The following is a 20,960-nucleotide window of genomic DNA, read 5'->3' as shown; positions in this document are numbered from 1 at the left end:
GTGTGTCTTAATAACGACACAGCACGCGACATCATAGACTCCGCAACACGTTGCGATCGTTCGGGACCAGCACACTGAATACCGGTGTGTAACCTGGATGTGATTTCGCGGGGGGAAGAGTGGGGGGTATAGACACCATCGAACCGGCGCTCGACGAGGCAAAGACATCGCCTGCATGGTTGCTCGGAAGGTGCATGGTGTTGATTGCGTTCGGACAGTTTTTACTTACACCCGGGATACTATTACTCCTTTCGGCAATTGACGATGGAAGACGATGAAGATGATTCACCTTTTATTGATGTGAGTAGTGTTCATTATGTACTCTCCTTCAGAAATGCTAGACGACGGTGTTTGTTACTTTCATTTTGTTTTCTATTTAAATAAAACGTCGCCTTTTAATGTCACCTCATTTCAAACTTTACTTTTTTTCCCAAAACATACCAGTTTAAAGATGGTTGCGGTTGGTCGACATTTCATCTGCTACATCTATTTGCATTTCCTGGTTCATGCTTTCTAATGCCGCTTCTTCATCTATTCTTTGAAGCCTTATATTCAACTCGACATCGTTAATTTTTATTCGTCCTTCCTTTTCAATACATCTTCCACTTCATCTCTATCATTAACTCTTCTTTTATCTTCCCTTCCCACAATATGCGTTCAAAATTGTTTGATATTAATCGTATTAGTCCGTCTGTTTCCATTTCGTGGCTCCTCAATCCTCTTGAAATATTAAAACGCATTTCCCAAGCTCTTCCGTTCTCAATCTCATCTATAATTCACCCCTTGTCCGACCTCTTGACCAGGAACGGGTGGTCTGGATCCATTTTTTGCTGACCAAAAGCCCATGTGCAGTATGAGCAATAGGGAAATGTGTCTTGGTTACCTCCAGCAGCCTCTATGTATTGGAATGTTGTCCCATCGGTGGTAATACGCTTGTAGCCATAGCAGCAAATGAATTCAGTTTGCTAATCATGGGACCGTGCACATAATCAAAGTGAGCGTTATTGACATTCGGCTCTATCGCTATGTAGCACTACTAGCGATGCGCGTGCTCTGTTTAACACAATCCCACTGCCTCTCTTCCGTGTAGTGTTTGATTACGGATCAACCCTCGATAGGGTATAGTAAGTCACAGCTATTAAGTTAGCACGCTCTCCGTCCAACTGACTGTTTGTGCAACTATACTGTCAGCTCCTCACGGTGAGCAGTGCAATTAGTTGTAGCCAAATTTGATGCGATGCATTGCAAAGCCTATAGGCCTAGTGCAATGTGTTCAAGGAAGAAAAAAGCCTTTACTCGACGACAGATGAACAGACCATGGTTGTATTCCAAAAAAAATATAAAAAAAATATATATATATATATGTATATATATATATATATATATATATATATATATATATATATATATATATATATAGGCGTACCTGTGTTTTGGTGCCTTGTCTGCTACCGGCGGTTTCACGCTGTCGCGATCTTCAGGCAGACTGACAAAGTGGTGTGTTTCTGTGCTCATGTGGCGCGGTGGATCGGTTTGACGCATGGATGGTTTTTCTTTTCCGGTGTCTGCATTTGGATATAAGTTCGGACCTTTTGTTGAGTGCATTTTTGTTTCGGATGATGATGGCCTTCTCATCGAGGCAGAGGTTGCACATGCCACTCCTTCTTAGAGTTAAATTTGACTTTTTTTGGATGTCCCATGTCAGTGTGAAGTTTGCGCGTTTGTCTTTCAGGCTCCAGATGTATTTTGAGAGTTGGGTTTCGTTTTTGTATTTCTCGTTCTTGATGGATTTCACATGGTTCCTATATCTGTCCTTGAAGGTACCCCCGCCAGTCCGTAGTAGCACTTTTCCTCATTGTCATGCTTGACGGTTGCTTTATACACAAGAGCCGTTTCCATGCATCTTCCTCTCAACGGGCATTGATCTTTTTGGCGGCAGTTGCATTTGGGTTTGGGATCGGTGTCATGTGACTTGGATTTTATGCTTATAATATGCTCTGCTTTACAGCATTGAGCACTTTTCGACCCTCAACAAACCATATATTCCCGACGGATATATACCCAACGGATATATATATATATATATATATATATATATATATATATATATCAGAAAGGAGAGAAAACAACGACTACATCCACGCTCAACAAAGCAACAAAATGCAGAGTGCGGTCATCTATAATTGTTTCAGTGTCTATTCTTTCGGACAAGGCCTAGAGATGATTTGACTACGTTACCTATCTCCTCAATTATAATTTAAATCATATTGATTGACGACATGGGCACACTATATAACAGAGAAATAGCATTTAAGTCGAAATATCGCTTTAGATAATTTAATTTATAAAAGCCCGAAACTGTAAAATGAATTGCCATAAAAAAACAAAACATACCAATATAGGAAGGGAGAAGATGTCAAAAACTCATTTACATGACCAAATGTTTAGATTTTCCATGGTGAAAGTCACAAGGTGGATGTGGCAATATACTAGTATCTCCCAAAGTGTCGTTCTCAGGCCTAGATGATTAGATATTGGTATTCCACAACATTGATTAAGAAAAGTCGTTCAGGGCAGTCAATGATTGTATCTAGGCTTAACTAAACGCGTCGATCCATGTAGATTTGTGCATTACCTGTATTGGGATCATCACTGTCGACATAATACGAGATACCCTGCTGAGTAAATTGATGGTATAATTATTGTGATGGTGGTAATGATGATGATGACGTAATTATGATAGTTACGCTTATCATAGTGATGATAATCACTTTGATTATCATTACAATTGTTCTAATTATGGTTTCCTTATGTGTGGAGTACTGAGTGGGTGGAGTGTTGTGATCCGAGAAGAAGGAGAAGAACGAGGAAGAGATAAGCATCATGGAAAAATAACATTAATAATGATGATTGTAGCTAGTTAATATGCACCAACTTTCCATGCGTTTAGTTTAACAAATTCAGGTGAGCATAAGACTGATACTATGTCATATATTTTCATCTTAAAACCGAGTACGATGAATAGAAAATGATACCACTACTACTACTAATGATGATGATGATGATAATGATAATAATGATAATTTATTTATTTATTTATTCATGTTTTCTTTAAAAGCAGGGTTGTCCCGTTCAGAGCCCCAATGTCCTGCTTTGCAAGGGAGCCCTGCATCACATACAAAGGTTACAAAATCAAACACGAATTACAAATAATATCGGGTAACATATATACAAATACAAAATAATGATAACAATGATGAATAATGATAATAATAATTGTTATGATGATGATTATTGTAATGATAAATAATGGTGATGATAAAAATAATTGTTATGATGATTATTATTGTAATGAAAATAATGATATAATGGTAATTCCTATGGGAACATAATGATTAATGTGATTCCACTACGGAAATTACATTGAATGGGATAAAATGAAAACCACAACAAAGTCGAAGCAACATAAATGGTGATTCCATGCTTGCACTGCCATCACTTTGTCGTTATTTTTCGTCTCCATATTTTTTTATGCCCTCCGCTTGTCTCAGCGCGTGTTTAATTTTCATCGCTTGTTTGATTTTTGACACCGTTCATGGTCAATATGACGAGTTAGGTCGCTTGGGAAGGAGTGTCCTCCATTCAGAAGACTAAAGAGAAGGTTGGGCCGATTCTTCTAAGATAATGACATGTGCTTTACCTGCCTCATACAACGTATGTCCAGTGATTGGAGATAAACTTTCTCGAACAGTTGACTTAAATCTGCAAATGAGTAAGCTGATGATGTAATCACCTCACAATTTCCCATTGGTCGTGTACCAAAAAAAAGATAATTAAACAGATAAAATTTGCTTCTTCTTTTTGACAAAAGTTTAAAACAGAATGTTATACTTGACTGATTTACTTTAAAATTATGACCAGTCAGATATATCATCGTTTTAGACTGCTGACTATTGTGCTAAGTTATGACGTGATGATATCATCAACTCACTTATATACATTGACTGTTCAAGAAAATGTTCTATAGAAATCATCGAAACTTGAAAACTTCATAACTTACCCTAATATTTATCTGATTTAACTGTTGCTTATCAGATTTTTACCCTTTCTATTCAGATTAACTTTTAACGAAAGTCCGGAATTGCCCTTTTGTACTTTCTGCAATCAGCATTTCCACAGTTTCCACAGAGTCTTTTTTTAAACATGCGTCCAAGTTCACTGACGTGCAGTTTGTAGTCCGTAACTTGTCACAACACGAATCTGGACGATCTTGTGCCTCGGGTTTGGACAGGATGTCGATGGGATGTTATTGAGAGTCGGTTTGGTTTAATGTGGTTATCTTATTAGATTATATTTTACCTTTTCATTCTTAGTTGATTCAGTCAATTCAATTCAGTTTAATTTCATTTTCTTCTTCCACAAAACATAACATGATATAAGAAACTTACAAATGATCTTGAGTACACAAGAGTTTACTGTATACGATGAAAATCAGAGGTAATTAATCAAAAGCACGTAAACATAGATTTAAACCAAACTTGTTTTGTGTTACATTACTCATGATCTGCGGGGGGGGGGGGGGGGGGGAGGAAGAGGATTTCACTTAAAAGCAAAGCTTGTATACTGTCGAATACTCATACATTCATTTAGCTTGTGTAGTATCTGCTAAAAAAGACCAAAAAAAAAAACAATGTTTCCTATAACTCAGCACTGTTCATGAACAAGAAAAAAAAAGCAATGTGATTACAATATTAACAGTTAATGAATGATCTAAATCATCCACGACAAAATTTCAGAGTCACATAATAAAAAAAGAAATGACTGAAGGAGAGGAATAAAAAATAGGTACAAACATGACTGTAACCTCTGTTGTACGCAAATTGATTAGAGAGACTCCGAAATTTGTTCATAGGTTATGTTTTGTGATCATTATTGATGGGGATTCTAGCTACACACATTATAATAAACCACCGTCATGCATAATGTACACACTCATCAGCAGCGTCTACCTATATAATGGCGTTTTAAAAGCTGCATTAATCTCCTCTCTGAGGTTTAAAAAAAAAGAAGAATCATGATACTATTTCACCACACACAAACTAGATACATTATATGAATATATGTATATATATATATATATATATATATATATATATATATATATACATATATACATACATACATATATATATATATATATACATATATACATATATATGTATATATATGCGTATATAATATGTGTTCATGTTTATATATTATTTGTTTAATGTTTACTTTAAATGAAATATCGTTTCATATAGCAACATATTTAAATGGAATACATACATATTTAACGTGGAATTTAGTGCATATTAGCAGAAATATTGTTTTGTCAGTATTTGGTTAAGTTGGCTGGACTTTGATTGATTTATCACCATTGTCGATGCTTTGATATTGTGGATACTAAAGTATGAGAATATGGCAATAAACTACTGCAAAATAATGTTGTTGTTGTTGTTTTTTTTTTTCAAATGTAATACTTGTATGTTTTACTTTGAACCCAGAAACGGAGTGTTCATTTAAAATGTATGATTTGAGAATGATAAAGGAAACATAAAAAAGTTAGCATGTGTGTGTGCGTGTGTGCGTGTGCGTGTGTATGTGTGTGTGTGTGTGTGTGTGTGTGCGTTTGTTCGTGTGTAATATGAGCTCTTGTTGCCAAAAAAAAAAATGAGGGTGATGGTGACTGCCGATATTGAGTGATGATTCGTATCCCCTTTCAACGAGCAAAGACTCTTCTGGCGATGAGAACACTCAATAATTTAAAGAGCCTGGAATTGCGAAGAGGGTTCGACACGTTCACTGGGGAGGGAAGGGGGGGGGGGGAGATGGTGGACGGGAGAGGTACCTGACGTCAATTAATGGACGATATTGGAATTGGGCGCTATTTGTTTAATAGAACGAGGCAGATTACGCCAGTTGGCTTACTTTTATGGTTCGAGGTGTGGACAGAGAAAGAGGGAAAGAGACAGAAGGGGGGGGGGGGCTGGAGAAAGACGTGCACACGTTTTGTTGCCGTGGTTTCTCCTTTAGAACTGAGTTACGTGTTTTATGAATTGCTACTTGTCTTCAGTAAGGACTCTATCTCGCTCAGCCTTCAACGCGAGATTTGCTTTTGTTTGTTTGTTTGTAATTGTTGTCTAATTTTAGCAGTTCGGTTCATGTTTGTTCGGTTTCCATATTATACACTTGATCAAAATTTCATGAATTGATGAAATAACAACTTTAACGTCACATGATAGGCGGGGATGACACGTTGTTTGCGAAGGGACGCGTTGAACCATTTCTTAAAAGGGCAAAATGCCTGAAGCTCTTCTGAATCTTCTGTTCGATATCATCGTTGTTCCAGAGTTTGAAAAGTTGAGAAGAGTGTAGCACATGTCTAAAAAATACAAAGACACAGATTGTGAAAAGAGAGATTTCCAAATACTTCAACATAAGTAAAATTCCAATACTCAGCAGATAGTGAGAGGCGCATTAGATATTAATGTTACATATTTAGTGTTGCCTTCTTTCAAAATTCATAATTATTTCTTATACTGTCTCTTGCGTTAGTCTGTTCTAATTTCATTGATGCGAAGTGGGTTTTGCTTATTTGACATGTTGGAGGACTTGGGATCCAAGCAAAGTTGTTGTTGTTGGGTTTTTTTGGCACCCTGTATTATTGAGACACGCACTACTTCCAACGATTATCTGAGATAACAATTCCAATGATGCGGGCTAGATTATTTTGTCTCCACAAGTCTTAGGAAATATAATCCTTCCACCTTTGTGTTCTGCTTTACGAGAGTTGTTATTAATGCAATCGCATGTCTCCGCGTCTTTACTATCGACGTCATCATTATTGTTCTGTCTTTGGCTGGTGAGGTTGGGTTAAATGGCTAGGCCGTGACCCAGATTGTTGACTCCTTTCGTGCTATCTTCTTCGCGTATTTCTTAATGTTATTGTCATACATATTGCATTGATCTCACCCCTCTCCCTTGCCCATTGCTATAGGTCTACGTCACAATAGTTGCTTACAGATTGTGGCTCAAGAAAGGATGCAGGTCTTCTGGTGTTTATTACTAAATTGACGTCATGCTTGTCTCCAGTTTTTTGACATCCTTTAAATACTTGTCGTCGGTTACCTTCTTGGAGCGCAAAGCATTTATGTTTCCCGCCAACAACTGGTCGTCAGCGGATTTTTTTTTTCCCCGTACTGTGTGCCTGCCATGACGGGTAAAATGCCAATGAATGCTAGTTCAGTGTCAAACATGGCTCAAGTTACGATTAGCGAGGCTTGGCGAATTCATGAGAATCAGCTGCGTCGCATGTGTTATGCATGGCCGAAATAATTGATTAAAGGTGGAAAAATGTCACCTCGCTGAGTTATACATGCACACAGGGGCAGACGATATGCGAATGTATTTAGCTCGCATCTTTGGGTTTGGTTGGCTTTTTTTTTTTTTTTTTGGTCTAATTTTTGCGCGTGCGTGGGTGCTACGTGTACCATGTGCGTGGGCAGGTTGAGTATGTTGTGTCGAGGGAATGCTCGCTTGATGTTCATGCACGAAGGTGTTACATTGAATCGAATGGAAGCAAATCATTACCCGGTGGTGACTGTGCGCGTTGTGGCATTAGCACGCGAATGGGTTGATTAAACGCGGACACCCCGGCCATGACGCCACCTCATCCCGCTGGAATTTGCCATTACACGCACGTGATCACATCACCTGATCACGGACGCAAGAGCTTTTAGTAATCACACGTGTTTATTTTCCCTTGTGTCTTTCCGTTCCTCCGTAAGCGTTGCAACTTCATCCCCTCTCGCCATTCCCCCCCCCCCTTTCTTCTTGCACCTAACAGACTGATTTATTCATCAATTCAATTCTTTTATTTTCTTTGTTTGTTTCTTTTTTTTTCGCTCGTTCATGTCCTGGGACGTTGTCTTTTGTCGCCAAACACGTCGTTTGCAATGAATCATTTCATGCTCAACCTTCGAAATAAACGAACTCTTATTACTGTGAACAATGGCAATATGCACAGCAATTTGCTATCCTCGAGATACCATGTCGCACTCTATAAATGGGCAGTACGTCACAGTGTACGCAGTGTTTTTCCCCCATCAGCAGTAGATGTGAGGTTATCGTTACATAGAGTGACAACCAGTACAGACGTTTCTTATTGCAGCCAATGTAAAATTGACAGGACTCTCTTTCGTGATCAAAATACAATGGGTTGTTTGTGTGCGTGTTTTTTTTTCTTTTCACGTCATATAATATCCATCCCATCAAAGTAGCTTATAATAATGACTCTTGTATTAGTATTAGTATCATTACGATGAAAATAAAAATAATGATAGTGGTTACGTTGATAATATCGATGATATTGTATATACAACAGCTAATAAGAGAAATGGCAGTCATGATAAAAATTTCATCATGATTACCATAAATGTTTTAACGTGTTTGTGATTGAAAAAATGGGGAAAGCCAGATAAAGACATGAAGCTTGCTTCAGAAAAAAAAACCACCCAAGATTCTTAAGTGGTCATTAAAAAAAAAAAAAAAAAAAAAAACTCATTCATCTCAGAATGAGTAGCACAAAACAATACCATATATATTTAATGGAATCATACTATGTCGAATGTAGGCCTATATTGCACACTTGATATTACTTATTTGAACGTAAATTGTATCATACGTCTTATGAGAGTTTAAGGTACACTGTATAACACAAGAGGTTATAATACGGACTGTGATTCTTTTTCACAAGTGTAGACTTTCGCGTAGAAAATTGCTCCCGGACAAAAATATCAGTTTTACATGCAAATCATCCTCAATATTTCATGTAGACTGTGAGACTTCCATATCAATTAAAGTAAGAAATTAATGATAACTCAAAATTGTTGAGACAGTCAGAACGGAATTCGGTATTATGTATGTATGTTAAACTGTAAGTGTCAACGGTCAAAAATACCCCCCCCCCCAAAAAAAAAAAAAAAAAAACCAAACAAAACAAAACAAAACAAAACAAAACAAAAACAAAACAAAAAAAAAAACCTGATCTAATTCCACCCCAAGATCGAAGATGTGTGTGTGTGTGTGTGCGTGTGTGTGTGTATGTGTGCGTGTGTTTGTGTGCGTTTGTGTCACCTACACACACATATGCACACACACACATACACACATGCACTCACACAATGAATAACGTTCATTCTTCGGCCCTTGAGACTGACAGTAAACGTGAAGTGGATATACAGTGTAGAGGAGAGGGAAGGCAATTTTAAACAATTATGGAAATGAATCTCTCGATTAACGTCTTTTTTTTGTTTCTTCTGAATAATATTCTATAATGCGGTGCCGAAATGTCAAAGACGTCCATGGCCCCGAACGCGCCATCGCATTAGCAATAGTAGTATTACTCTTCCTCGGTGGATAGCGGTACAATGACCCGATTACACGCACGCACGGCATTATGTTAAAAACCGGTAATACATCTAGGCTGGACCGAATGCATGATGAAAAAAGAAAGAAAGAAAAAAAAGCCAATGCCCTGTTCACACTAGAATCTTAACTCCCCTCGACTGCATGGAGTTGTCACTTTGCTTCAGTAGATATACACTCTCAGTATGTAGGGCTAAGCTTTGATTGTCGTGGTAGCAACAGATTAAACAGCCGTATGAAAGCCATCTTATGAATTTCATGATTTAATGAAACAAAATACCTTAGGTGAATGAATGGGGAGTTGATAATTCACAATCGTACATGGACAACGTGTTGCTTTCATATCTCTGCGTTGATTTTGTTGCGATGTTCACAGTCTTCGATGTGGTATATACGTCAGTCTGTGAATGATATCGCTTCAACCTCTTGAACTTAAGTCTTCAGTAATGAGTTTGACATAGAATATGCAAATATGATATAAGATTATTGTTTGTATTCCTTGCAACCTTTCTTCAAGTTCTTACTCTTACGTCCCTCAACATCTCCTTTGCAGATTCATTGTAACCATGGTTCTGGTTGAAATGAACCGCAATAGAAACATGTCTGATAATCAGTAGATAATGATATGAAAATATATTGATTAAGCGTGCTATTGTACCATGTATATATGGATAATACGGGGTGTTATTGATTGCAATTGATCGGACCTCCACGACCCACTGGTTGTTTATCGCGTCTTTCAGTGGTGGTTCGTCGGATACGCCCACTCCTCTCTCTCTCTCTCCCTCTCTCTCTCTCTCTCTCTCTTACTTTGTCTACCCATCAATGTCAATTATTATCACTATTATTATTCATTTGGCCATACATACATACACAATTGAAATAATATTTTTTTATCACATGTAGTCGAACAGACTATGTATCAATGCATAACACATCGGCCAGGGCGCACAAAAGTAAAATTCTATGCTGTTGCCTAAATCTATCTAACTATCTGTCTGTCTATAGACAGTCTATATATCTGTGTATCTATCTATCTATCTATCTGTCTGTCTATCTATCTATCGATTTATCTATTCAATCTTTATTTATCTATCTATAATTTTCTATCTATACATTTATTTATTATCTATCTATCAATCTGTCTGTCTGTCTGTCTGTCTGTCTGTCTGTCTGTCTACATTTCCAAGACAGATGATAATGATCATACCAGACCTCAGCATTTATAGTGCTTTCATGCCAGATGATTACCATAATATTGTGACTGTTATTTTATGAGTCGATAGATTTCCCGGTTGTTGTTGTTTTTTCCTTTTTCCGCTATGACAGTATGGAATCAATAATGGGGGCAATAAGGTTGCGTGTAGTTCATCAAGCTCCGAGGTTGATTTTATTTTTGTTTTTTGCTTCATAAATTTGTACCATGTCACTGCCACTGTGCATACTTGGCTGCGTGCAATATTAATGGCGATGCCTTATCGTAATTCATAGTGAATTACAACCAGTCGGGGAAAAAGACGCCATTTTTTTCACGCAACCATATCAACGCACCAAGCTACCACTGCATGTGCGTGATGTAGGTTAAAAGACTTGAGCCATAATAGTGATACCACTTACCCTGCATACTTTTCTTTCTCATTCGTATTCATCTCTCTATATGATTCGAAAGTACTGTAGTTTTGACAATAGTGGATGAAAAAAGAAAGAAAACCACAAAACAACAAACTGAGCTTTAAAGATACAGGAAAAACCCCAAACACGTTAAATGCGTCGCAAGCGATCGGTATCTTCCACAGTATGTGCACATTAGCATGCAGCGATATAGGATTCCAGTTCAGCCAGCACTGAAACTAACTCTTGTCGCTACCATTGTCGATTGAAATATGAATCGCCCGTCTCGACCGAATGTTTTCCGCCGGGGTATAAAAACCTCATTAGACTCTTCTTACTTGCCTCTTTGAGCATGACGCAGACTTGATGTGATTCGATCGCATCGGTATTTCCCCCTTATGCTTCGCACAGCAAACGAAAGTGACTTTCTATATCTTTAAATATCTATGGTGTTCAAATTACGGAGACAGTGAGCCTCAACAGTTTCTAAGAAATCCTGTCACGACGTCGAAACTTTGGTTAAAATAGCTATTATTAGATCACGCAAATGGAATTTTTAAAAATCCAGCTGCAATTTCTGGTGGTGCTCGGGATGGGACATATCATTATTTTCTCAGTGTGCACGAGGTATATTCATTGGAGACTTTAATACATGTACCAAGAAAGTGGCTCAGAAGAAATTCGTCCTTAGAATAGACAAACGGACTAAATTAGTTTGTTTTGTGTTTTTATTTTGTTTTGCAGCGCCTAGCTTTTAATAGCTAAATAATGATAAAGCTATGTGAACATTTAGTACCGAGTGTACTTTTGGTAATGCTGTATGATACTTCGAACTGTTTGATTCGCATACATTGAGACCGCGTAGTACAACACCAAAATAAAAAGTCAACCAAACCACGCCAAACTGCCGCTAGATAATATAGTGTGCTAAGAATGTTCAACACAGATGTATAGATGTACCCATTGTTTGATGGCATACGATCATATACTTATAGTCGCAAAAAAATAAAAGAGAATCAAATTCATAACACTGATTAAGACCCAAATCGCTTTGCTCCTCTAAAACCTATGCATTCTTCTCCTATACGTGATGTATTATTTCACGAGAATCTGTTATAGATACGAAATTGTATCCCCCTTTTCCTTTTACTTTTAATTAGTTCCCAGAAGCAAGAACAAATCCATTTTTAACGCAGCCCACATAAGTCTTTTGCAAACAGTTTTTCTGCCCTTAGCGCAATCCGATAAGCGATACTTGGGAGGGGGTGGGGGTGGGGGAGGGAGGAAGCCGCCTTTTCGAAACCTCAAACATCAGCAGTAACAATCATGGAATTGGCCGCTGCTGCCATGCTCGGCTGATAAAAGCTGTAGGTTTGTGGGGGCGAAGCTTAGCTTCGTGTGAGTTGGACTTAGCCGTGCATCAAATGCGGGATTTTTTGGAAGGATTATCCGGCACGTGTGATTGGAAGCAAGCGGCATTTTAATTAACAGCTCACTGGAGTCAACTAGCGCATCGCATTGCTTGTGGTGGGTGGGCAAACTGGCTGTCCAGTTTTTTTTTTTCTCTCTCTCTCCCCCCCCCCCCCCCCCTTAACTCGTCTTGCATTAATGCATGTATTCTGATACCGTGTCGCCCGTATTGCGTTTCTGCCACTCCGCAATTCATTATTTGTTTATGCTTGGCCTTTTTTTTTCTGTCCGTTTCGTTTGCTGTAAATCTCAAGCTCTGCTCGAGCAGGAAGCTGCAAAACTGACGTCGGCTTCGCAAGTTGTCACTCGCCACCAGGACCGCTGCGCAGTGCCTTTCCGTCCGAGTCGAGTGGGAGCCTGTGCGAGTGGGCTGGTAATTCGCAGCTCGTTTGGCTAATTTAGCCAAGTTCGGCCACCGAGGAGGATGAGGGTGCCGTGTCTTCATCATCATCGTCATCATCATCACCGCTCCTCTATGCAAATCCCGATGTAACGTTTCGGCGGGAATTCAACTCGGGCATCCTAATAACTCTCTCGCGGCAGTCTTGCGCGCGATTCGATCGCGCGGGAACACTCATACATTTTTGTCCGCAAGCTCGATGTGTGCATCTTTGTCGGTTTGTTTAGCCTCGAATGCCACATCTTGAAATCGAAATTACGTGCATCACCGACCTACTAACCCATATATACTTAGGCTTTAGCCATCGTGACAATTTGACAACGCAGTGCTTTGAGATCTGTTGTTGCTGTTGTCGTTGTTGCTTGTACTAGTCTTACGAGGATGTCGTCAACTCCGGACGGTTTTTACGAGCTGTGACATTTGAAGAATCGAACTTGCGGTCTGCTGCATGTGACCTATAGTCCGAGAAATAATCCGGACTAGTGAAACAGTGATAATCCGGTGGCTTTTTCCGTTCTGCAAGAGGTTTTTATGACCCATCATGTGAAGAGCAATTTTTGCACACCGTGTACATTTGAGCAGTTAACTCATGGTCCATTATTTTGAATTGCATAAGTGTTTCTTTACATCGACTTGTTTTCTACTACCTACGTGACGAACGAACGATAGAGAAATATATCATTTCGCCAAGGTGTTCGACCACATAGACACTTCTGCAACTCTTGTTTTGTGGCAGCAACAAACGGAGAGAGTGGTAAACCACCTAAGTAGCTACAGATTACTATACGCTTCGATGCAAACCAGGCACAGAGAGGGATTACTACGGCTCCAACTCATACGCCTATATATAAACCGTGCATGGATTGGTAAATGGATATTAACAGAAACGACGCACAGACAACGTAAAGCATCGTCCATTATGTCGGCAAGTGATTAGGTCATATCAGCCTAAGTGGTCAAATGTTAATGGCGAGGCCACGGGAGTTATAATCTACTCAGTTCGTTCATTCAACAGGCAGCAGCCACACCAAATCAAGGTTAGTATTGCAAACAAATCGTATTATCACTTATCAAAAGTCAGAACAAGCCAGTTGTAATCGCAAAGTCACCGACGACTGGAAATATATGACCTCTGATTGATTGTCCGACTTTTGGATTTGAACATCAGCTATTCATGGGTTTTCCTGAGTACAGAGATACAGAGTGTATAGTATTTGGGATAAGGAATGAGAATATTTTAGAAATTTATAATAAATCACAATAGAGGAGGATGACGTAGCAGCTTCACGTAGGAAGGCATGACTAGGTGCTCAAGGAAGGTGAACAAAAGAAGAAAACATGCATAAATTCTACCTAGATGAACTTATTGAGCAAATGGTATTGTAATGGAATTACATTACTACGCAGTACTGAAATATTATGAGCCTCCTATATTATGTCATCATCCTTGTTCAGCGTTTTCATGCTTTGGGTTTTGAGAATATTGGTTTATCTGCTCGAGGACCACAAGAGATTCCGCAAATCGATAAATGGTATACTATCGATTTATGTACTATACATGATGCTAAATGTAATTATGTAAATCGTCTTAAAGGTCTTTTTAAACAGCACACAGCTTCTAGCTCCAGAAACCGCTGAACATATAATATATTTTTGGATCCGAAACTCTGCATTTGCTACCGTGCTCTATTTTGTCTTGTTCCTCCGTTGGCACCCAATCGGACATCAAAAATGTTGAATACCTGTAAAACTTCAGCAGAAAAGTATGAACAATATCTTAGACCAGGTATTAGTTACAACGTTATGTGTAATATCAAAATATATGGGATCAGTGCTAGCCTTTCATGACTTAATTTCCATATGTGATTGATTCACCTAAAATGAAGCATTTTTATCAACATTGTCACGCTAGCTACTGCTTTCTTCCGTTTTTTGTTCTGTTTGTTTGGATTTTTTTTTAACGTATGATCAGGGAAGTAATGTCTAAATGGTGGTGATGAAGTTTGAACCATTAACCACTAAAGACTTAGTGTCTCTCATAAGACCACACCATCTCTCCGTCTCGCCTCTCCGGACAAAACCCTGCTGTTCATTTCAAAAGGATGCAACTCCGTAGGGCGTCATAATTATGTCAACCTGGTGTGACTACGCACTGATGTAAAGGTTGATGTAGTTTCCCAGATGTATAGCCTGGATACCATTTTTTCACTATTGGCCCTCCATTGCCATCTCTGCGGTATCATTAGAAAAATAAAAACAAAAACAAAACAAAACAAAACAAACAGACAAAACAAAGCAAATCAAACAAAATAGACTTATATTTTGGTGTTCCTAGGCAGTCGCTAAAGTTTTGATAACCTGCTGGCTACACCAGGTCTGTATGGCAGCGTTATGAAGATATTCGATTGTTATTTTGAGGCATTACGATGGTAATTTTATCCATATTACCTGGTTTGCTTTCTGCCTGAATTTTGTTGTCATTTCTGGTAAAAGACGCCATCACGTATGCACGCTCAACTGAGCGTGGATATTATTATTGCTCAGTATTCAATACTAAAAGAATAATCCTGTATTTTCAATTAACTGTCACAATAGATACGATTCGGAATCGTTTCTGCTCGTTTTGGATCGCTGCAACAGAGTGTATTGCTGTCCGAAGAAAACTTTCTAAAGGTTACTGGTTTCCAAAGCTATGCATGCATGTGAGGTCGTCTATGCGAACGGATAAGGTATATACGCATGAATTCCTTCGTCCCCCGTGAATTCTCGTATAGTCATGCATATCCATACCAATTCTTTTCAAGTCGAAATACGTCTGCCAAGTTCGGACAACTCTCCCTGATCTTTTTTTCCCCCCAGCTGTCTTCGAAGAACAACTCGCACCTTGATGTCTTTACAAGGCAAAAAAAAAAAGAAGTAATTATTATATATATATATATATAACTGTATATATTTTCTGTCCATGTAAAAGAATGACTTGAAGGGATTGTACAGTTTCGGTTAAGATGGGGCTTCAGGTCTCCAACATTTTTTGATGATGATTTTTTTTCAGATAATGAGAAACCTGTTATGAAATATGAAAGAGCATATAATTCTTAAAGGATGTCAAATTGATGAAAATTGGTTTTTTAAATCGCTGAGATATCCCAAACAAAGCAATTTCTAATAAATGGTGGGACCCACCTTTCATTAGGTTCGCTTTGTTTTACTTTGTTTTTGGATATCTCGGCCGTTTCGTAACAGATTTTCATCAAATAAAGTTTAAATTCCTATCAGAATTGTATGCTCTTCAACATTTCATGAAGGGGTTTCTAAGTATCTTGCAAAAAAAAGAAAAGGCTAAAAGCTGAATCCTCACCTCAACCAATACTATACCATCCCTTTAATATGTGCTACTTTACGATAAATATGACAATACGCCCATCGCTCGTCAGAATAGCTGATTTGAGATATTCAAATTAATGAATTCTTGCCTCGAGTTGTTTTATTGCTACTGAATGACAAATTGCCCTCCATCGACGTAAATACGGCAACGGATCGACGTTTATATCATCGACATGTCTACGTCAATGAAGGGCAATTTGTCAATCAGTTGCAATAATTTGAGATGATTTTATTTCCATGGTTCGTATTGATAAAAATTTGACTTATTACAGATATTCAGATATTCGGTTTTAAAGCGCTGTAACTTTGGTAAATGTCGGGTCGGTCAAAACGGGGGGGGGGGGGGGGGCTTCCAAATTAAGAAGTAAAGATGACTCCATAGGTTAAAGGTCTTGATTACCTTTGGGAAAAGTGATATGAAAAATTGTCAAGATATGATATTTAATGCATATGTGTAGTTCTGTTGTACCACAAAACATCCTATCATATAAAATTTTCGCGATAACGCCTAAAATATAAGGCAATATCTGTATTTTTTTCTTCAATAAACTGACTGTTGACGGGTTAGTCTGGAAACATTTTTATTATAACTATTGTTCACATTTTGTATATTGAACAATATTTAACCGATTTAAATTTTTACAGTGGTTGTTTCTATTCCTAACTCACATTTAAGAACTATTTTAAAGCACTGATACTGAGTTTTTGTTTCATCTGCAAAAAAAAAAAGGTAAATTATGCCTTTAAGCAATGAGTCAGGTGCATTACTATGTTAGTGCAGAAATGAACTACCGTCAGACATACTAAATCCCCCTAGTTACGGCTAAATTAACACACACACACACACACACACAAACACACAAACACAAACAAACAAACAAACAAACAAGCAAACAAACAGACGCCCAAACCGAATGGGTCCTTACCAGTATTTTACGGCGCTGCCAGCCTTCTACTTTCCTTTTCGTACAGCAGGCATGGCAGGAATACATTTGACCGTGCTGAAAAAAAAAAAAAAACAAAAAGCGTGTGGTTACTGCAATCAAAATGTAAGTAAATTGGTCTGTGATTCTCTAATGTGTCAAGTGCAAAGTGGATGACAAAGTATAATGCCTGATCAGATGTCTGTCATGATCAAAAAGTTCAGCTAACGTGCTCATTAAAACTCTGTAGGCCACAATGTTTATTTTCGTCCATCACACCAATAACAGAAACAGGATGCAGAAAACTCTCAGGTCCCGTAACCATGGCAGCCCGAATGTGGTATCTGTTCTCTTGGTTGTTGTTGTTGTTGTTGTTAGCTTTGATTGTTTAATTTTGTGTACATCGTGTCTAAACTTAAAAGAGAGTATTAAACAAGAATATAAATGGGGGAATTCTATTTCTTCTAATTCTACCCGTCAACTTTCAGAGGAAAAAAACCCATAACTGACACGAGGTGGTTACATTTATTTTTCAGTTTTGGGTTTTACCAACAGGACATTTTGCCACACACTCTCATACGTACACGCAGAGTACACAAAAAAAATTCACGATGTATACTAGTTTGTTTTCTCGCAGCCACTCAATAATTCAACCATGTGTCCATTCATCAAACCACTTAATGCGTGAGAACTTGGCCTACAATCATGCTATTATAGCCAGTGAACATGAGTGTCGGTAATGCGTATACGATAAACAGAGTTCGATGACATTGCGTGTTTCTGTGTGCAACATGATCGCGAGGAGTGCTTTTTTCATCACCTATCGGTGCCAACATAGCATCTATCCGTACAGTGAAGCGCCACCCAAGGTTCCGCTCCATAGATCAAAATCTAACAAGCGGAATAAGAATGTTCATTACATTACATATCTGACCAGTCTCTGCTTGACCAGAACACAAAATCTGCAGTATTAAAAATTCCACTTTTAAACGATAACGGAAGTGTGGACAAAGCATATCTCATACATGAGAGTATTGTAGAGATGCAATTACAGCGTCATAATGAATTTCAGGAGGAGCTGTCATTGCTCACACACACACACACACACACGCACGCACACACACACAAACTCATAGATATACCATGGAGCTACAAGAAAGCTCCATGGATATACATACATAAACGTACAAACACACATAAATCATGTATGAATATTATTGCGAGAAAATCAATATTTGAGAGTAACCGTTGGAAGACGATGGCATGATAAGCAGCCGCGTCAATGCATGCAATCACTGGGTTAGGTCTGTTCTTCGCACATGATTGTGGATATTATCATTGCGTGAAAATTTAAACGTTTGACATTCTGTGAATGTCTCATTTTAGCTATGTTCAGTATCAATATAACTTCTATTTCGTTTGGTGGTATTCTATACTAAAGTGGACCTTAAACATGAAGTATAACGTTTAGCTGGTGTTGTCACTTCATTAGACTCGCTAATAGATGCACCGAGTCATTTTAACATCGCCCTAGTGATGATAATGATGATTTTATTCATACCTGAGCTAGCCCTATTAGTGTTTGCATTGGTCTTCCAGGGGTCCCCATACCATTATTGTAACTCCACCATGCGTTGTCTGGCATCCGTGAATACTAGTACACATCGGTTAGGAGGAACATAACGTATACAGCGGATTAAACATCATGTTCATTAAAGTACGCCCGTCCCACGATTCGAACGCCCTGCGATCCCCTCTGTACTGTGAGTCTGTGCTATAAATCCAATACTCAAAACATCGCTCATGATAAACACTGAAATGTTTACAGCACAGTTATAGAAGGCGGGGAAATAAAAACCAACCCATAGAATTACTCGCCACGAAATTCATATAAAAGCCAGCAGCCGAGAAGAACGCGTCCTGATTTCACCGTGGTCTGGGATAACGAGTAACTCAGCACGACGCACATCATGTATGCAGGCTACGTTCTCTCGCAGACGATGCATTTTTTCTAATTGGCGCCAATGCACTTTCATAGCAAACTTCTCCCGCCATAAATATTCATTCTTTAGTCGGCATTGTCAGCGCTTTGTTTTGCCATTTAATGTTGCGCTAGGGGAAAGCAGAATTACTAAAAGTATAACAAAATAAAAAACAAGGGAATTACATTCACGCATGATTGTATTAAAAGGTAATTGCCATGTTGTACAAGGAGAATCATAATTGGTAACAGGCAACTAAGTATATACAACAAGCAATAGCCAACTATACTACTAGTATACATCGACAAGTATAGGAAGAAATGAAAAAAAGAGGAAAAGTTGAACGTCAGCAAATTTGTGCAGTCTTGATGAATATAAGGTGAACTTGATACGAATAAGATTAAACAGACAGCAGGTTTCATCAAAATCGCACATGATAATATAAGACAGATAACGCAATTTGCAAATTTCACATGTTGTCACGGAACAGTGTTGTTGGCCACAGCCTTACAACTCTCCCAGTTTTTAAAACTCTCATGAAAGTGCCACATTGCGGTGATGATAATTCGGTAACGTCATTACCTTCATTACCAATTTCCCTTCCAAAGTGGTAATTGCTTGGCTGTTATAACGCGTCACTGATTTTACGGGAAAGACATACAAGTTATTCAGTTTTAGTTCGTTTCCCAAAAGATGGGTATAGTAGTGGAGATTCATGTGTAGATCAGTTGTTGTTGTTGTTGTTCATTTTCCATCTGTGAAGATGGCTGGATAGCCCATATTCAGCTACACTAAGCTGGTCTTCCATGGGGTCCAGTTGGATGTGGGGTGGGACCACTTCACCGGGTTAGACACCCTGCACTTTGCGATGAATGAATGAAGCGGGATCTTTTACGTGCATGAGCTGTGACTCTCTCATACACGGGACCTCCATTTTATGTCCTATCCGAGGGACAGAGTGTTTTGCCTCTTGCTAGAGGGGACGGTATGTTTACACACAACATTGCTCAGTCCAGACTCGGGTTCGAACCCGGGCCGCGTGATCGTGAGGCAGACGCGCTACCGACTGAGCCAACTCAGTGTTAAGGGTTGACTGGGGATAAGGGCGTCACCAACTCTTCTAAGTCTTATGTAATGTGGTCGCAACCAACGCCACTGTTTCCCGGAACATCATTATGTATATATAAAAATTTAGTTAGTACCGATTTTGAAGACATTCGGTTACAGGTCGTTTTTCCGAAGGTTCGTTAATCCGAAAATGAAAAATGTTCGTCATTGTGAAGGTTCGTTACTATGAAAACGAAATAAGGTTCGTAATTCTAAAGATTCGTGAGGTTCGTAAGCAATGTCCATACGTTTACGGAATAACGAACCTACGTGTAATTTCATTTTTCGGTTTACTGTACCTTCGGATTAACGAACCTTCGCAATAGCGAACATCACCCAAAATCTCTGTCACTCTGTTGCGTACTATTCTGTTCGTTACGTGCAGGGAAATATAGTACTTTACTTTTATTAATTTTCCCTTTGCCGTTTCTCGCAAAACCTGTGCTTATGGCAGGATAAGACAATTCAGTGAAGACTCATGCATGTGGCCGCCATACAACTTCTTTCCCTGTCTGCTTCGTTTGTCTAATACTTACACTAATGGAAGGTTGCTGAGATGAATGAGGTCGGATTGTAGCTAAATGTCATTCTTGGTTGGACATAAGTTCTCTTGAT

General features: G+C 38.6%; 1 protein-coding gene across 1 annotated transcript in view; it reads left to right on the top strand.

The window, feature by feature from the left end:
* The first annotated feature begins 248 nt into the window (after positions 1-248).
* LOC139719070 (3',5'-cyclic-AMP phosphodiesterase 4C-like) overlaps positions 249-20,960 on the top strand; it is a 310,458-nt gene continuing 289,746 nt past the window's right edge. Inside the window, exon 1 of the mRNA XM_071630511.1 lies at positions 249-300. Coding sequence (XP_071486612.1) covers positions 265-300 — 36 coding nt within the window. The 5' untranslated portion in view covers positions 249-264. The remainder of the gene's footprint in view (positions 301-20,960) is intronic.

This window comes from Diadema antillarum, unplaced genomic scaffold (genome assembly GCF_040938485.1).
Source record: "Diadema antillarum isolate AM-2024a unplaced genomic scaffold, OU_Dant_1.0 scf00000103, whole genome shotgun sequence".
Lineage (NCBI taxonomy): Eukaryota > Metazoa > Echinodermata > Echinoidea > Diadematoida > Diadematidae > Diadema > Diadema antillarum.
Note: the sequence above shows the minus strand (reverse complement) of the source record. Positions and strands in the feature narration are given on the sequence as shown.